At 48.4% G+C, this 17832-nt stretch overlaps 1 protein-coding gene across 5 annotated transcripts in view; it reads left to right on the top strand.

The window, feature by feature from the left end:
- The window catches only part of ATG16L1 (autophagy related 16 like 1), a 211471-nt gene that overhangs the window by 161786 nt on the left and 31853 nt on the right, over positions 1–17832 (top strand). For all 5 annotated transcript variants that reach the window (XR_010175862.1, XM_063915718.1, XM_063915721.1 and 2 more), the window contains one exon: positions 13782–13829. Coding sequence is in view for 4 of the 5 variants with exons in the window: in XM_063915718.1 (XP_063771788.1) it covers positions 13782–13829 (48 nt within the window). In the remaining variant the exon portion in view is untranslated. The remainder of the gene's footprint in view (positions 1–13781; positions 13830–17832) is intronic.

Genomic DNA, 17832 nt, shown 5'->3' with positions numbered 1-17832 from the left:
CGCTACCGGAGGCTGTGCTTGTAGATAATCATCTCCAAGCACCGCCTCCTATGCAGAGAACGGGTGCCGGGTCGCCTTGACCCGGCATACCCGTTCACACTGCACCGCATCCCAGGACGATCCCGAATTCAACCCTGGTCGAGACCTGGGATGAAATGCCGGGACGGTCTTCCCGGTATATTCTTTCAGTTCCCTTTCACACTGAGCAAATTCCTGGGTTGATGCGCGTTCATGTACAATAACCCAGGAAATTTTTGGCAGCCTGAAAGGGGTATTATTTGTCCTCCAGCTCCCAGGATTGTTCCTCCCCAATTTTTGTTTCTCTATCGTCCTAAGTGGATGCTGGGGTTCCTGAAAGGACCATGGGGAATAGCGGCTCCGCAGGAGACAGGGCACAAAAGTAAAGCTTTTACAGGTCAGGTGGTGTGTACTGGCTCCTCCCCCTATGACCCTCCTCCAGACTCCAGTTAGATTTTTGTGCCCGGCCGAGAAGGGTGCAATTCTAGGTGGCTCTCATAAAGAGCTGCTTAGAGAGTTTAGCTTAGGTTTTTTATTTTACAGTGATTCCTGCTGGCAACAGGATCACTGCAACGAGGGACAGAGGGGAGAAGAAGTGAACTCACCTGCGTGCAGGATGGATTGGCTTCTTGGCTACTGGACATGAAGCTCCAGAGGGACGATCACAGGTACAGCCTGGATGGTCACCGGAGCCACGCCGCCGGCCCCCTCACAGATGCTGAAGCAAGAAGAGGTCCAGAATCGGCGGCTGAAGACTCCTGCAGTCTTCTTAAGGTAGCGCACAGCACTGCAGCTGTGCGCCATTTTCCTCTCAGCACACTTCACACGGCAGTCACTGAGGGTGCAGGGCGCTGGGGGGGGGGCGCCCTGGGAGGCAAATGAAAACCTTTAAAAAGGCTAAAAATACCTCACATATAGCCCCAGAGGCTATATGGAGATATTTACCCCTGCCTAAATGTACTAAATAGCGGGAGACGAGCCCACCGAAAAAGGGGCGGGGCCTATCTCCTCAGCACACGGCGCCATTTTCTGTCACAGCTCCGCTGGTCAGGAAGGCTCCCAGGTCTCTCCCCTGCACTGCACTACAGAAACAGGGTATAACAGAGAGGGGGGGCAAAATAAATGGCAATATATTAATATAAAAGCAGCTATAAGGGAGCACTTAATCATAAGGCTATCCCTGTCATATATAGCGCTTTTTGGTGTGTGCTGGCAGACTCTCCCTCTGTCTCCCCAAAGGGCTAGTGGGTCCTGTCTTCGTATAGAGCATTCCCTGTGTGTCTGCTGTGTGTCGGTACGTGTGTGTCGACATGTATGAGGACGTTATTGGTGTGGAGGCGGAGCAATTGCCAAATATGAGGATGTCACCTCCTAGGGGGTCGACACCAGAATGGATGCCTTTATTTGTGGAATTACGGGATAGCGTCAACTCGCTTAAGCAGTCGTTTGCCGACATGAGGCGGCCGGACACTCAATTAGTGCCTGTCCAGGCGCCTCAAACACCGTCAGGGGCTGTAAAACGCCCCTTGCCTCAGTCGGTCGACACAGACCCAGACACAGGCACTGATTCCGGTGGTGAAGGTGACGAATCAACCGTATTTTCCAGTAGGGCCACACGTTATATGATTTTGGCAATAAAGGAGATGTTACATTTAGCTGATACTACAGGTACCACTAAACAGGGTATTATGTGGGGTGTGAAAAAACTACCAGTAGTTTTTACCGAATCAGAAGAATTAAATGACGTGTGTGATGAAGCGTGGGGTGCCCCGATAAAAAAACTGCTAATTTCAAAGAAGTTATTGGCTTTATACCCTTTCCCGCCAGAGGTTAGGGAGCGCTGGGAAACACCTCCTAGGGTGGACAAAGCGCTAACACGCTTATCAAAACAAGTGGCGTTACCCTCTCCTGAGACGGCCGCACTTAAAGATCCATCAGATAGGAGGATGGAAAATATCCAAAAAGGTATATACACACATGCAGGTGTTATACTACGACCAGCTATTGCGACTGCCTGGATGTGCAGTGCTGGGGTAGTTTGGTCAGAGTCCCTGATCGAAAATATTGATACCCTGGACAGGGACAATATTTTACTGTCGTTAGAACAAATAAAGGATGCATTTCTTTATATGCGTGATGCACAGAGAGATATCTGCACACTGGCATCACGGGTAAGTGCTATGTCCATTTCGGCCAGAAGAGCTTTATGGACACGACAGTGGACAGGCGATGCGTAGAGGAGTTATTTGGGGTCGGTCTATCGGATTTGGTGGCCACGGCTACGGCCGGGAAATCCACCTTTCTACCTCAAGTCACTCCCCAACAGAAAAAGGCACCGACCTTTCAACCGCAGCCCTTTCGTTCCTTTAAAAATAAGAGAGCAAAGGGCTATTCATATCTGCCACGAGGCAGAGGACGAGGGAAGAGACAGCAACAGGCAGCTCCTTCCCAGGAACAGAAGCCCTCCCCGGCTTCTACAAAAGCCTCAGCATGACGCTGGGGCTTCGCAAGCGGACTCGGGGGCGGTAGGCGGTCGTCTCAAGAATTACAGCGCGCAGTGGGCTCACTCGCAGGTAAATCCCTGGATCCTGCAGATAATATCTCAGGGGTACAGGTTGAAATTAGAGACAGAGCCACCTCGCCGTTTCCTGAAGTCTGCTTTACCAACGTCCCCCTCAGAAAGGGAGACGGTTTTGGAAGCCATTCACAAGCTGTATTCTCAGCAGGTGATAGTCAAGGTACCTCTTCTACAACAAGGGAAGGGGTATTATTCCACTCTTTTTGTGGTACCGAAGCCGGATGGCTCGGTAAGGCCTATTCTAAATCTGAGGTCCTTGAACCTGTACATAAAGAAGTTCAAGTTCAAGATGGAGTCACTCAGAGCAGTGATAGCGAACCTGGAAGAAGGGGACTTTATGGTATCCTTGGACATCAAGGATGCGTATCTCCACGTTCCAATTACCCCTCACACCAGGGGTACCTCAGGTTCGTTGTACAAAACTGTCACTATCAGTTTCAGACGCTGCCGTTTGGTTTGTCCACGGCACCTCGGGTCTTTACAAAGGTAATGGCCGAGATAATATTTCTTCTTCGAAGAAAAGGCGTATTAATTATCCCATACTTGGACGATCTCCTAATAAGGGCAAGGTCCAGAGAACAGCTAGAGATGGGTTTAGCACTATCTCAAGAGGTGCTAAAGCAGCACGGATGGATTCTGAATATTCCAAAATCCCAATTAATGCCGACAACTCGTCTGCTGTTCCTGGGGATGATTCTGGACACAGTTCAGAAAAAGGTTTTTCTTCCCGAAGAAAAAGCCAAGGAGTTATCTGACCTGGTCAGGAACCTCCTAAAACCAGGAAAGGTGTCTGTACATCAATGCACAAGAGTCCTGGGAAAAAATGGTAGCTTCTTACGAAGCAATCCCTTTCGGCAGATTCCATGCAAAGGGATCTGTTGGACAAATAGTCAGGGTCGCATCTTCAGATGCACCTGCGGATAACCCTGTCGCCGAGGACAAGGGTATCCCTTCTGTGGTGGTTGCAGGAGGCTCATCTATTGGAGGGCCGCAGATTCGGCATGCAGGATTGGATCCTGGTGACCACGGATGCCAGCCTGAGAGGCTGGGGAGCAGTCACACAGGGAAGAAATTTCCAGGGAGTGTGGTCGAGCCTGAAAAAGTCTCTTCACATAAGCATTCTGGAACTAAGAGCAATCTACAATGCTCTAAGCCAGGCGGAACCTCTGCTTCAAGGAAGACCGGTGTTGATCCAGTCGGACAACATCACGGCAGTCGCCCATGTAAACAGACAGGGCGGCACAAGAAGCAGGAGGGCAATGGCAGAAGCTGCCAGGATCCTTCGCTGGGCGGAGAATCACGTGATAGCACTGTCAGCAGTATTCATCCCGGGCGTGGACAACTGGGAAGCAGACTTCCTCAGCAGACACGACCTTCACCCGGGAGAGTGGGGACTTCATCCAGAAGTTTTCCACATGCTATTAAACCGTTGGGTAAAACCAATGGTGGACATGATGGCGTCTCGCCTCAACAAAACACTGGACAGGTATTGCGCCAGGTCAAGAGATCCGCAGGCAATAGCTGTGGACGCGCTGGTAACACCTTGGGTGTACCAGTCGGTATATGTGTTTCCTCCTCTGCCTCTCATACCAAAGGTATTGAGGATTATACGGCAAAGAGGAGTAAGACTAGTGGCTCCGGATTGGCCAAGAAGGACTTGGTACCCGGAACTTCAAGAGATGGTCACGGACGATCCGTGGCCTCTACTTCTGAGAAGGGACCTGCTTCAGCAGGGTCCTTGTCTTTTTCAAGACTTACCGCGGCTGCGTTTGACGGCATGGCGTTTGAATGCCAGATCCTAAAAGGAAAAGGCATTCCAGAAGAAGTCATTCCTACCTTGATAAAGGCAAAGAAGGAAGTCACCGCGAAGCATTATCGCCGTATTTGGCGAAAATATGTTGCGTGGTGCGAGCAGCGGAGTGCTCCGATGGAGGAATTTCAACTGGGTCGTTTTCCTACATTTCCTGCAATCAGGATTGTCTATGGGTCTCAAATTGGGATCTATTAAGGTTCAAATTTCGGCCCTATCAATATTCTTCCAAAAAGAATTGGCCTCAGTCCCTGAGGTCCAGATTTTTATCAAAGGAGTACTGCATATACAGCCTCCTGTGGTGCCTAAGGTGGCACCGTGGGATCTAAATGTAGTTTTAGATTTCCTCAAATCCAATTGGTTTGAACCACTAAAGAATGTGGATTTGAAATATCTCACATGGAAAGTGACTATGTTACTGGCCCTGGCTTCGGCCGGGAGAGTATCTGAACTGGCGGCTTTGTTTTATAAAAGCCCTTATTTAATTTTCCATTCGACATAGGGCAGAGCTGCGGACGCATCCGCATTTTCTCCCTAAGGTGGTATCAGCGTTTCACCTGAACCAGCCTATTGTAGTGCCTGCGGCTACAGACGACTTGAAGGACTCCAAGTTGTTGGACGTTGTCAGAGCCTTAAAAATATACATTTAAAGGACGGCTGGAGTCAGAAAATCTGACTCGCTGTTTATACTGTATGCACCCAACAAGTTGGGTGCACCTGCTTCTAAGCAGTCGATTGCTCGTTGGATTTGTAACAAAATTCAACTTGTACATTCTGTGGCAGGCCTGCCACAGCCTAAATCTGTTAAGGCCCATTCCGCAAGGAAGGTGGGCTCATCTTGGGCGGCTGCCCGAGGGGTCTCGGCATTACAACTCTGCCGAGCAGCTACGTGGTCAGGGGAGAACACGTTTGTAAATTTTTACAAATTTGATACCCTGGCAAAGGAGGACCTGGAGTTCTCTCATTCGGTGCTGCAGAGTCATCCGCACTCTCCCGCCCGTTTGGGAGCTTTGGTATAATCCCCATGGTCCTTTCAGGAACCCCAGCATCCACTTAGGACGATAGAGAAAATAAGAATTTACTTACCGATAATTCTATTTCTCGGAGTCCGTAGTGGATGCTGGGCGCCCATCCCAAGTGCGGATTATCTGCAATACTTGTACATAGTTATTGTTAACTAATTCGGGTTATTGTTTAGGAAGCCATCTTTCAGAGGCTCCTCTGTTATCATACTGTTAACTGGGTTTAGATCACAAGTTGTACGGTGTGATTGGTGTGGCTGGTATGAGTCTTACCCGGGATTCAAAATCCTCCCTTATTGTGTACGCTCGTCCGGGCACAGTACCTAACTGGAGTCTGGAGGAGGGTCATAGGGGGAGGAGCCAGTACACACCACCTGACCTGTAAAAGCTTTACTTTTGTGCCCTGTCTCCTGCGGAGCCGCTATTCCCCATGGTCCTTTCAGGAACCCCAGCATCCACTACGGACTCCGAGAAATAGAATTATCGGTAAGTAAATTCTTATTTTCATGTACGTTTTCTTTTTTCTCTGACGTCCTAGTGGATGCTGGGAACTCCGTAAGGACCATGGGGAATAGCGGGCCCCGAAGGAAGGAGGCTGGGCACTCTAGAAAGATTTATGACTACCTGGTGTGCACTGGCTCCTCCCACCATGACCCTCCTCCAAGCCTCAGTTAGATTTTGTGCCCGGCCGAGGTTGGATGCACACTAGGGGCTCTCCTGAGCCTTTAGAGAGAAAGTATAGAAATTAGGTTTTTTATTTTCAGTGAGACCTGCTGGCAACAGGCTCACTGTAGCGATGGACTAAGGGGAGAAGAAGCGAACCTGCCTGCTTGCAGCCAGCTTGGGCTTCTTAGGCTACTGGACACCATTAGCTCCAGAGGGATCGACCGCAGGCCCAGCCTTGGTGTTCGGTCCCGGAGCCGTGCCGCCGTCCCCCTTACAGAGCCAGAAGCAAGAAGAGGTCCGGAAAATCGGCGGCAGAAGACATTAGTTTTCACCAAGGTAGCGCACAGCACTGCAGCTGTGCGCCATTGCTCCTCACACACACTTCACACTCCGGTCACTGAGGGTGCAGGGCGCTGGGGGGGGGGGGGCGCCCTGAGAAGCAATTATAACACCTTGGCTGGCAAAAATACCACAATATATAGCCCCAGAGGCTATATATGTGGAAAATACCCCTGCCAGAATATAGGAAAAAGCGGGAGAATAGTCCGCGGGAAAGGGGCGGAGCTATCTCCCTCAGCACACTGGCGCCATTTCTCCATCACAGCTTCGCTGGAAGGAAGCTCCCTGGCTCTCCCCTGCAGTCTACACTACAGAAAAGGGTAAAAAAGAGAGGGGGGGCACTAAATTTAGGCGCAGTATACATTTATATAGTAAAAGCAGCTATAGGGGACATAACTCAGTTAGTCCCTGCATTATATAGCGCTCTGGTGTGTGCTGGCATACTCTCACTCTGTCCCCCCAAAGGGCTTTTGTGGGTCCTGTCCTCTGTTAGAGCATTCCCTGTGTGTGTGCGGTGTGTCGATAGGGCTGTGTCGACATGTTTGATGAGGATAATGAGGTGGAGTCGGAGCAGATGCCTTTAGGAGGGATGTCACCCCCTGCGGGGCAGACACCTGAGTGGATGAGCTTATGGAAAGAAATGAGTGCACGTATAGACTCCTTACATAAGAAATTTGACGACATGCCAAATGTGGGACAGCCGACTTCTCAGCTCGTGCCTGTCCAGACGTCTCAAAGGTCGCCCGCTACCTCAGACCGCAGACGCAGATGTCGACACTGATACTGATACCAGTGTCGACGACGATGAGTCTAACCTGATGCCCACTAAGGCCATTCACTGCATGATTGAGGCGATGTAAGAGGTGTTACACATTTCTGATATAAATACAGGTACCACTAAAAAGGGTATTATGTTTGGGGAGAAAAAACTACCCGTAGTTTTTCCCCCATCAGATGAATTAAATGAAGTGTGTGAAGAAGCGTGGGCTTTCCCTGATAAAAAATTGGTAATTCCTAAGAAGGTACTAATGGCGTTCCCTTTCCCGCCAGAGGATAGGTTACGTTGGGAAACACCTCCTAGGGTGGATAAAGCGCTCACACGTTTGTCTAAAAAGGTGGCACTACCGTCTCCGGATACGGCCGCCCTCAAGGAACCTGCTGATAGAAAGCAGGAGGCGATCCTGAAGTCTGTATACACACACTCAGGCATTATACTTAGGCCAGCTATTGCGTCAGCATGGATGTGCAGTGCTGCCGCTGCGTGGTCAGATAAACTGTCAGAAAATATTGACACACTAGACAGAGACACGATCCTGCTAACCATAGACCATATCAAAGACTCAGTCTTATATATGAGAGATGCACAGAGGGAAATCTGCCGGCTGGCATCTAAAGTAAGTGCATTGTCCATTTCTGCTAGGAGAGGCTTATGGACTCGCCAGTGGACAGGAGATGCAGATTCTAAAAGGCACATGGAAATTTTGCCTTATAAGGGTGAGGAATTATTTGGGGATGGTCTCTCGGACCTAGTTTCCACAGCAACGTCTGGGAAGTCAGCATTTTTACCCCATGTCCCCTCACAGCCTAAGAAGGCGCCGTTTTATCAGGTTCAGTCCTTTCGGGCCCAGAAAAACAGGCGTGGAAAAGGCGGGTCTTTTCTGTCCAGAGGCAGAGGTAGGGGAAAAAGGCTGCAACAAACAGCAGGTTCCCAGGAGCAAAAGTCCTCCCCCGCTTCTTCTTCCAAGTCCGCCGCATGACGGTGGGGCTCCACAGGCGGAGCCAGGTACGGTGGGGGGCCGCCTCAAGAATTTCAGCGATCAGTGGGCTCGCTCACAGGTGGATCCCTGGATCCTTCAAATAGTATCTCAGGGGTACAAACTGGAATTCGAGGCGTCTCCACCCCACCGGGTTCCTAAAATCTGCCTTGCCGATTGTTCCCTCAGACAGGGAGGCGGTGCTAGCGGCAATTCACAAGCTGTATTCCCAGCAGGTGATAATCAAGGTACCCCTACTTCAACAAGGCCGGGGTTACTATTCCACAGTATTTGTGGTGCCGAAACCGGACGGTTCGGTGAGACCCATTTTAAATTTTAAATCCTTGAACACATACATAAAAAAATTGAAGTTCAAGATGGAATCGCTCAGGGCGGTTATTGCAAGCCTGGACGAGGGGGATTACATGGTATCCCTGGACATCAAGGATGCTTACCTGCATGTCCCAATTTACCTTCCTCACCAGGAGTACCTCAGATTTGTGGTACAGGATTGCCATTACCAATTCCAGACGCTGCCGTTTGGACTGTCCACGGCACCGAGGGTATTTACCAAGGTTATGGCGGAAATTATGATACTCCTTCAAAAAAGGGAGTTTTAATTATCCCGTACTTGGACGATCTCCTAATAAAGGCGAGGTCCAAGGAACAGTTGTTGGTGGGAGTAGCACTATCTCAGGAAGTGCTGCACCAGCACGGCTGGATTCTGAATATCCCAAAGTCACAGCTGGTTCCGACGACACGTCTACTGTTCCTGGGTATGATTCTGGATACAGTCCAGAAAAAAGTGTTTCTCCCAGAGGAGAAAGCAAGGGAGTTGTCATCTCTAGTCAGAGACCTCCTGAAACCAAAACAGGTATCGGTGCATCACTGCACGCGGGTCCTGGGAAAGATGGTAGCTTCTTACGAAGCAATCCCCTTCGGCAGGTTTCATGCCAGAATCTTTCAGTAGGACCTATTGGACAAATGGTCCGGATCGCATCTTCAGATGCATCGCTTAATAACCCTGTCTCCAAGAACCAGGGTGTCTCTACTGTGGTGGCTGCAGAGTGCCCATCTTCTAGAGGGCCGCAGGTTCGGCATACAGGACTGGGTCCTGGTGACCACGGATGCCAGCCTTCGAGGCTGGGGGGCAGTCACACGGGGAAGAAACTTCCAAGGACTATGGTCGAGTCAGGAGACTTCCTTTCACATAAATATTCTGGAACTAAGGGCCATTTACAATGCCCTAAGTCAGGCAAAATCCCTGCTCCTACACCAGCCGGTGCTGATCCAGTCAGACAACATCACGGCAGTCGCCCATGTCAATCGACAGGGAGGCACAAGAAGCAGGATGGCAATGGCAGAAGCCACAAGGATTCTCCGATGGGCGGAGAATCATGTACTAGCACTGTCAGCAGTGTTCATTCCGGGAGTGGACAACTGGGAAGCAGACTTCCTCAGCAGACACGACCTCCACCCGGGAGAGTGGGGACTTCATCCGGAAGTCTTCCAGATGCTGGTAAACCATTGGGAAAAACCACAGGTGGACATGATGGCGTCCCGCCTCAACAAAAAGTTAAAAAAATATTGCGCCAGGTCAAGGGACCCTCAGGCGATAGCTGTGGACGCTCTAGTGACACCGTGGGTGTACCAGTCGGTTTATGTGTTCCCTCCTCTGCCTCTCATACCAAAGGTGTTGAGAATAATAAGAAAGAGAGGAGTAAACACAATTCTCGTGGTTCCGGATTGGCCAAGACGAGCGTGGTACCCGGAACTTCAAGAGATGATCTCAGAGGACCCGTGGCCTCTACCGCTCAGACAAGACCTACTACAGCAGGGGCCCTGTCTGTTCCAAGACTTACCGCGGCTGCGTTTGACGGCATGGCGGTTGAACGCCGGATCCTGAAGGAAAAGGGTATTCCGGAAGAAGTCATTCCTACGCTTATTAAAGCCAGGAAAGATGTTACGGCAAAACATTATCACCGCATATGGCGGAAATATGTTGCATGGTGCGAGGCCAAAAAGGCCCCAACAGAGGAATTTCAACTAGGTCGATTTCTGCATTTCCTGCAAGCAGGAGTGAATATGGGCCTAAAACTAGGCTCCATTAAAGTACAGATCTCGGCCCTGTCGATTTTCTTTCAAAAAGAACTAGCTTCAGTACCTTAAGTTCAGACATTTGTGAAAGGAGTGCTGCATATTCAGCCCCCGTTTGTGCCTCCTGTGGCACCTTGTGATCTCAACGTGGTGTTGAGTTTCTTAAAATCACATTGGTTTGAGCCACTAAAAACCGTGGATCTGAAATATCTCACGTGGAAAGTGGTCATGTTATTGGCCTTGGCTTCAGCAAGGCGAGTGTCAGAATTGGCGGCTTTATCATGTAAAAGCCCTTATCTGATTTTCCATATGGATAGGGCAGAATTGAGGACTCGTCCCCAGTTTCTCCCTAAGGTGGTGTCAGCGTTTCACCTGAACCAGCCTATTGTGGTGCCTGCGGCTACTAGGGATTTGGAGGACTCCAAGTTGCTAGACGTTGTCAGGGCCCTGAAAATATATGTTTCCAGGACGGCTGGAGTCAGAAAATCTGACTCGCTGTTTATCCTGTATGCACCCAACAAGCTGGGTGCTCCTGCTTCTAAGCAGACTATTGCTCGCTGGATTTGTAGTACAATTCAGCTTGCACATTCTGTGGCAGGCCTGCCACAGCCAAAATCTGTAAATGCCCATTCCACAAGGAAGGTGGGCTCATCTTGGGCGGCTGCCCGAGGAGTCTCTGCGTTACAACTTTGCCGAGCAGCTACTTGGTCAGGGGCAAACACGTTTGCAAATTTCTACAAATTTGATACCCTGGCTGAGGAGGACCTGGAGTTCTCTCATTCGGTGCTGCAGAGTCAACCGCACTCTCCCGCCCGTTTGGGAGCTTTGGTATAATCCCCATGGTCCTTACGGAGTTCCCAGCATCCACTAGGACGTCAGAGAAAATAAGAATTTACTCACCGGTAATTCTATTTCTCGTAGTCCGTAGTGGATGCTGGGCGCCCATCCCAAGTGCGGATTGTCTGCAATACTTGTAAATAGTTATTGTTAACTAAAGGGTTATTGTTGAGCCATCTGTTGAGAGGCTCAGTTGTTTTCATACTGTAAAACTGGATATAGTATCACGAGTTGTTACGGTGTGATTGGTGTGGCTGGTATGAGTCTTACCCGGGATTCAAAATCCTTCCTTATTATGTCAGCTCGTCCGGGCACAGTGTCCTAACTGAGGCTTGGAGGAGGGTCATGGTGGGAGGAGCCAGTGCACACCAGGTAGTCATAAATCTTTCTAGAGTGCCCAGCCTCCTTCCTTCGGGGCCCGCTATTCCCCATGGTTCTTACGGAGTTCCCAGCATCCACTACGGACTACGAGAAATAGAATTACCGGTGAGTAAATTCTTATTTTTTTAATGTGGCTACATTTCAGGGAGGAACATAATCCTGGGCAGTTTTGTGCTAGAGCAGCAGGGATCCTTTTTTTTTTTGTCATTCACCATATATGTATTATTTATTTATTTATTTTTTTGGGATAAAAAGCCATTTTATGTGGGAACCTGCTGGTGTGCATACAGTCTACCAGCAATTATCTGCTGGATGGATTTATAGGCAGTCCTGTGAACTATTGCTCATAAAAGGGATTTTGCTGTTCTGGGTTTCACATTTCATATTAAAACTTTTTAGTGAATATAAAAAGGTTTAATAATGGAATGAGGGCCTGATTCTGATGTACGCAGGTCCGAATGCATCTGCATTTAGTGAGTTTTTGCAACCTGCTTATGCTATATAGCAAACATACACATCCGGGCAGTGCGGAGTTGGATGCATCTCGGGTATTTATGGGATTATCGTGGGTGTGTAGCCAGAGTTACACCATTCTGAGTCATTCATATGTCTATTTCCGAGGGATCCTTGCACCTAGTGTGTTGTATAGTCTTGCGAGCCAATACTAGGGGTGGTCTTCTGTATGCCGGCGGTCGGGCTCCTGGCGCTCAGTATACCGACAGCCGGCATACCGACACTTATTTTCCCTCGTGGGGGTCCACGACCCCCATAGAGGGAGAATAAAATAGTGTGGGGCGCGTAGCGCGCCACCGTGCCCGTAGCGTGGCGAGCGCAGCGAGCCCGCAAGGGGCTCATTTGCACTCGCCACACTGTCGGTAAGCCGGCGGTCGGCCTCCCGGCGCCGGTATGCTGGTCGCCGGGAGCCCGACCGCCGGCCAGCCGTAGTGAACCCAATACTAGTGATAATTGTTGTGCTAGCAGACAGAAGTAGTGCAGTCACAGAGATCCGTGCGTAGTAGAATAAGGGCAGGTAATGGCTCTAGCATTCCATATGAAATACTTCTGCATTCTGACCTGAGTTGCGACTTAGAATTAAGACCTGAATGTCATTCTGTACGCATACATAGTCACGTTATCTGGGCTCGTTTCAAAACCTTTTCACTATGGACTCCTGAAATTCTGAGAAATATGTGGCATGCTATAAAACTATAACTATATGAACGTTTTGCTTCTAAATATAGTGTAGCATCATTTAGATACAGTGGGGCAGATGTATTAACCTGCAGAAGGCATAAGGAAGTGATAAACCAGTGATATGTGCAAGGTGATAAAGGCATCAGCCAATCAGATCCTAACTGTTAATTTACATATTGGAGCTGATTGGCTGGTGCGTGTATCACCTTGCACATATCACTGGTTTATCACTTCCTTATGCCTTCTCCAGGTTAATACATCTGCCCCAGTGTTGCAAAGTAAAATGAAAGTGTAATGTTTGTCACTTTATAATCTGAAAATGCAATGTTTCTACAACTGTTTTGCACTGACAGATGGTTTCAGTTGCTATCATCTCATCCTTATGTTGGCCTTATACCCACTAGCATTTTGTTGGTGTTTTAAAAATGCACGTTTGAATGCCGCTAAAATTGTACCTGTTAACTTTTTACTTGTGTTCAGTAGGTCAGTGGATTTCTCTTTTGACCTGTGTTAAACACAATGCAATGTGTATGGAGGTGGCTAGCATCACATATATGTATAGGTGTTCGGTATGATTTACCGGCGGTCAGAATCCTGGCGGTCAGACGACAGACGCCGGAATCCCACCCACACATTGTGCCCGGCGGCAAGCTTTTCTCACCACTCTATTATATTCCCCCTCGGGTGGTGGCGTGGCCCACCACCTGAGTGGGAATACCGGGCTTCGGTCAGGTATTCTGACCTCGCCATTTCCCCAGCTGTCAGAGTTCCAGCGTTGGTCTTCTGAACGCCGGGATCCCAACAGCCGGTAAATTAACCGCATCCCATGTATAGGGGTCATTGGAAACGCTATTAATTTCAGAATCCTATTTGTGCACTATGCTAGGGTTGAAAATGCCAGTGCACTTTACAGAATGTATAGGGTATGTGCTCTTGTTTATTTTCATTTAGTCTTTCTTGACTGTAGAGTACATAATGAGGGGTTTTAATTTTTGTGCACTATTGTGTTGACTTTGTGTGCACACATGAGAATACATCATATTTTATTCTGCTACTAACAACAAAATCTGTCTGCTTGTCATTAGCGCTCAGGGATTCAAGTGTGGCTCAGATTGGACTAGAGTAATATTTAGGTAAGTATCGCAGACCAAACTGTGAAACAATAGTGAAGTCATACATACTTCGCAAGTGCATTCTTTTAATGTACACTATAGATGGGATTCTGCTGAAAAATGTATGTACAAATTGGTTTGTTAATATTTTCAATACTTCACATTATTATACACCTTTAATTTCAATAAGTAATGCCTATTTCTACAATAACACAGGCTCTTTGATCGTTTGATTGTCTTCGGTACTAATAATGTAGATGTGGTTATTTATGTCAGAAATCTTAACCCACGTGCATACACTCAGTGTGTATTACAATTGACATAGAAAGTTTATACTAAACGTGTTTTTATTTTTTTGGGAGGGTGATTTTTGAGAATAGGTTTGGGACTGTGTTTCAAGTCCAATCAAGCTGATGTAAGCTAAGGGGTCCATTCAATGCTTGTCTGATCCTTTCCGACGGAGATGATCTGACAATGCAGTATTCAATTTGCGGGCAAATCCGACTGGTTTTGCCTATTTTCGACAAAGCTAATCCGACTTTTTTTAAAGTCGGATTGACGTTGTCGAAAACGGGACTAAAACCTGTCGGATTTGGCTGCAAATCCAACAAAACACATGAATCCACGGCTAATCCGCCGATCCACGTATTTTCCGACAAGTCAGAAAATTGGCAGCACCATTGAATAGGCCGAATCATGATTCAACCTAAAAGTCGGGAAACTGCCGTCTTTCCGATTAGACGGCAGTTCCGACTCAAGTTGCATTTATTTATTTTTTGTTATGGTTATTTTTAACTTTTTTGCTTAATTTCCTATGTCTGCTATAAGTAAGATGACAATTTTATAAAAATCAATGCAGTGGTAGTCGCAAAGGAGTTTAGCTGAGGCGTTTCGGTATGGATTAGCCCACAACTTCATCAGGTATGCTACTTTTAGATTACCCCAGGAATGTTTTTTATCAAAATCTCACGTTAAATTTATAAGTAAACGGTAGTGTTAGGCAAGAAAATAAATGTGGTATAGTTGTCAACATTCATGATGTTGACTGCATAGTGTCGACATGTTCTGAATGTCATCATTCAAGGTGTCGACACTGATATAATATTTACATTGCCAGAATGTCAGTATATCGACAATGGGCTTTCCCTTTCAATCTTACTCTAAGCCTAACCCTAACTCTCTAAAGCTGAGTACACACATGAGGCGAAACGCTCTGATAATGTTACTGCATTGTATATCGCATTATTCCATCTGACATACAGATTATAAAATGGCATGATGTGAGAACAATGTGTGGAAAGACAGATTGGCAGCACACACTACATGATGGTCATGCAGAGTGGTCAAAGGTACCATTACACATTGTGTAGTGTGCACCCAGCTTAACCCTAATTGATGCCTAACCCTAAAATAGTGTGTCGATATTTTATCACTGAGAACATTATGGTGTTCATAAACTTCTTACCAAGAAAAATGCTAGGAGACAGATTAAGGGGTATATTCAATTAAAGTCGGATCCATTCCGACATGTATTTGTCAGAATGGATCCGACAACCCCTATTCAATCCCATCTTAATTCGACTTTTTCAAGTCGAATTGAGTTGGGACGCAGAGGAGGAGAAGGGGGGCGAGCCGCGGGGGGACAGCCGGCGGGCATACAGGGAAGATCAGCGCTACAGCAGAGTGCTGGAGCCGGGTGGAAGCTGCCATGAGCGGCACGGCTGTGTGACCCCCTGCTGCAGCGCTACTGTAGCGCTGATCTCCCTGTATGCCCGCCAGCTGTCCCCCGTCTCCCTGCGGCTCTCCTCCTCTGGGTCCGCATCTCAGTCCGACATCATTTTGATGGTCATTGAGATGGTTGAAAAGGGGGCCAAAACCTGTCGGTTTTGGCCCTGTTTTCGACACAAGCACGTGGATCGGCAGTTATTCCGCCGATCCACGTGCTTTTCGACAAGTCGAATTTATCGACTTGTCGAAGAATTTAGGAAAATATTGAATAGGTCAAATCAAGATTCAACCTTAAAAAGTCGAAAACTGCCGTCTTTTCAACAGACGGCAGTTTTCGACTTCAATTGAATATACCCCTATATGTATTGTTGTGAGTTTTGGAGGGTATTGGGGAGATTGTTCCAAAGGAAACTTGCAGCAGAGCTGAAATCCTGCAGGCATGTGGAACTTTTAAGATCTCATCATCGTTGGTAGTCTGGAAGTATAGAGACTTTCAGACACTGTTGTATGAGGTCTGTAATTATTAGGGCACACGGGAGCAGATGTACCTATTACCAGTACTATTTCATCCATTTAAGAGAGAGTTCAGCTCTATAACCTTTTTGTAGTTACATCAATTATCCTCTTTTCCATGATGTAGATCAGGGGTGGCCAGACTTTTGGAGCCGGTGATCTACTTTGAAAGCTGAAAAGCTTTTGTGATCTACCTAGGTGGGATAATAGGGGCGTGGCATAACAAAAAAGTGGGCGTGGTGTAACAGAAAAAGGGACGTAGCCTTGCTGCACAGTGACAGAAATAACACATTGGCCCCCACAGGTAAAAACCTCAAACACACATGCCCCCACAGTGCCAGATACACATATGCCCCCACAATGCCATGTGCCCACAGTGCTAGATATGACCCCACAGTGCCACTTATGACCCACAGTGCCAGATACAGATAAGCCCCCACAGTGCCACATATGACCCCACAGTGCCAGATACAGATATGCCACCACAGTGCCATGTGCCCACAGTACCAGATACAGATATGCCCCCACAGTGCCATGTGCCCACAGTGCTAGGTATGCCCTCACAGTGCCAGATACAGATATGCCCCCACAGTGCCATGTGCCCACAGTGCTAGATGTGCCAGATACAGATATGACCCCACAGTGCCAGATACAGATATGCCACCACAGTGCCATGTGCCCACAGTGCCAGATACAGATATGCCCCCACAGTGCTAGATATGCCCTCACAGTGCCAGATACAGATATGCCCCCACAGTGCCAGATATGCCCCCACAGTGCCACACATGACCCCACAGTGACAGATACAGATATGCCCCCACAGTGCCACATATGACTCCACAGTGCCACATATGACTCCACAGTGCCAGATACAGATATGCCCCCACAGTGCCAGATATGTCCCCACTGTGCCATGTGCCCACAGTGCCAGATATGTCCCCATAGTGCTGCTCACCGTTTTGCTGCTGTTTGGAGAGCGCAGCGCGCGCTTCGCCTGCCTGCCGCCCTGCCTCTCAGTCTGGTCTCCGGCGTTGACGGCAGCGTGTATATCTCAAATCAGGCGCCGGTCCGCAAGCTCTGATTGGCTAACGAACCGGCACCTGATTTGAGCTATACACTCCGCCGTCACTGTCGGAGACCAGACTGAGGGGCAGGGCTGCAGGCAGGAGAGGCGCGCGCTGCGCTCTCCTTGCTCGTATGGATGGGCGGCGGATCGCGATCGACTGTTTGGCCGCCCCTGATGTAGATTGTTTGCACTCCACCCTGACATTCAAGCGCTGCCCTGCTCATTTTTTATGCAGCATAATCTTATTGAGAGTAGTGTGTCCTCCACTTCCATAAGCTTTAGTGTGAGCTGGCTCAGTCTGTTAACAGGGAGGCAGGTTTTAGTAAGCGCGTTGTCCAAAAACACCTTTTCTCTTCTCGTCCTAGAGGATGTTGGGGTCCACATTAGTACCATGGGGTATAGATGGGTCCCTTGGGGGCTTTGGGCACTTTAAGAGTTTAATAGTGTGGGCTGGCTCCTCCCTCTATGCCCCTCCTACCAGACTCTGTTTAGAAAATGTGCCCGGTGGAGCCGGTCACAGCTAGGGGAGCTCCTAGGAGTTTTTCTAGTTTTATTGTTTAAAAAAAAAAAAAATTAGGTACAGGGAGGCTTCTGGCAACAGCCTCCCTGCTTCGTGGGACTTGGGGGGGGGGGGGGGGGGGAGTAGGAACCAACCCTAGAGGTTAATGGTTCTCTATCTCCGATGACAGGACACTGGGCTCCTGAGGGTGATGATCG

The sequence above is a fragment of the Pseudophryne corroboree genome, chromosome 4 (genome assembly GCF_028390025.1).
Source record: "Pseudophryne corroboree isolate aPseCor3 chromosome 4, aPseCor3.hap2, whole genome shotgun sequence".
NCBI classification, from domain to species: domain Eukaryota; kingdom Metazoa; phylum Chordata; class Amphibia; order Anura; family Myobatrachidae; genus Pseudophryne; species Pseudophryne corroboree.
The sequence above is the reverse complement of the archived record's forward strand: the minus strand, read 5'-3'. Positions and strand labels throughout refer to the sequence as shown.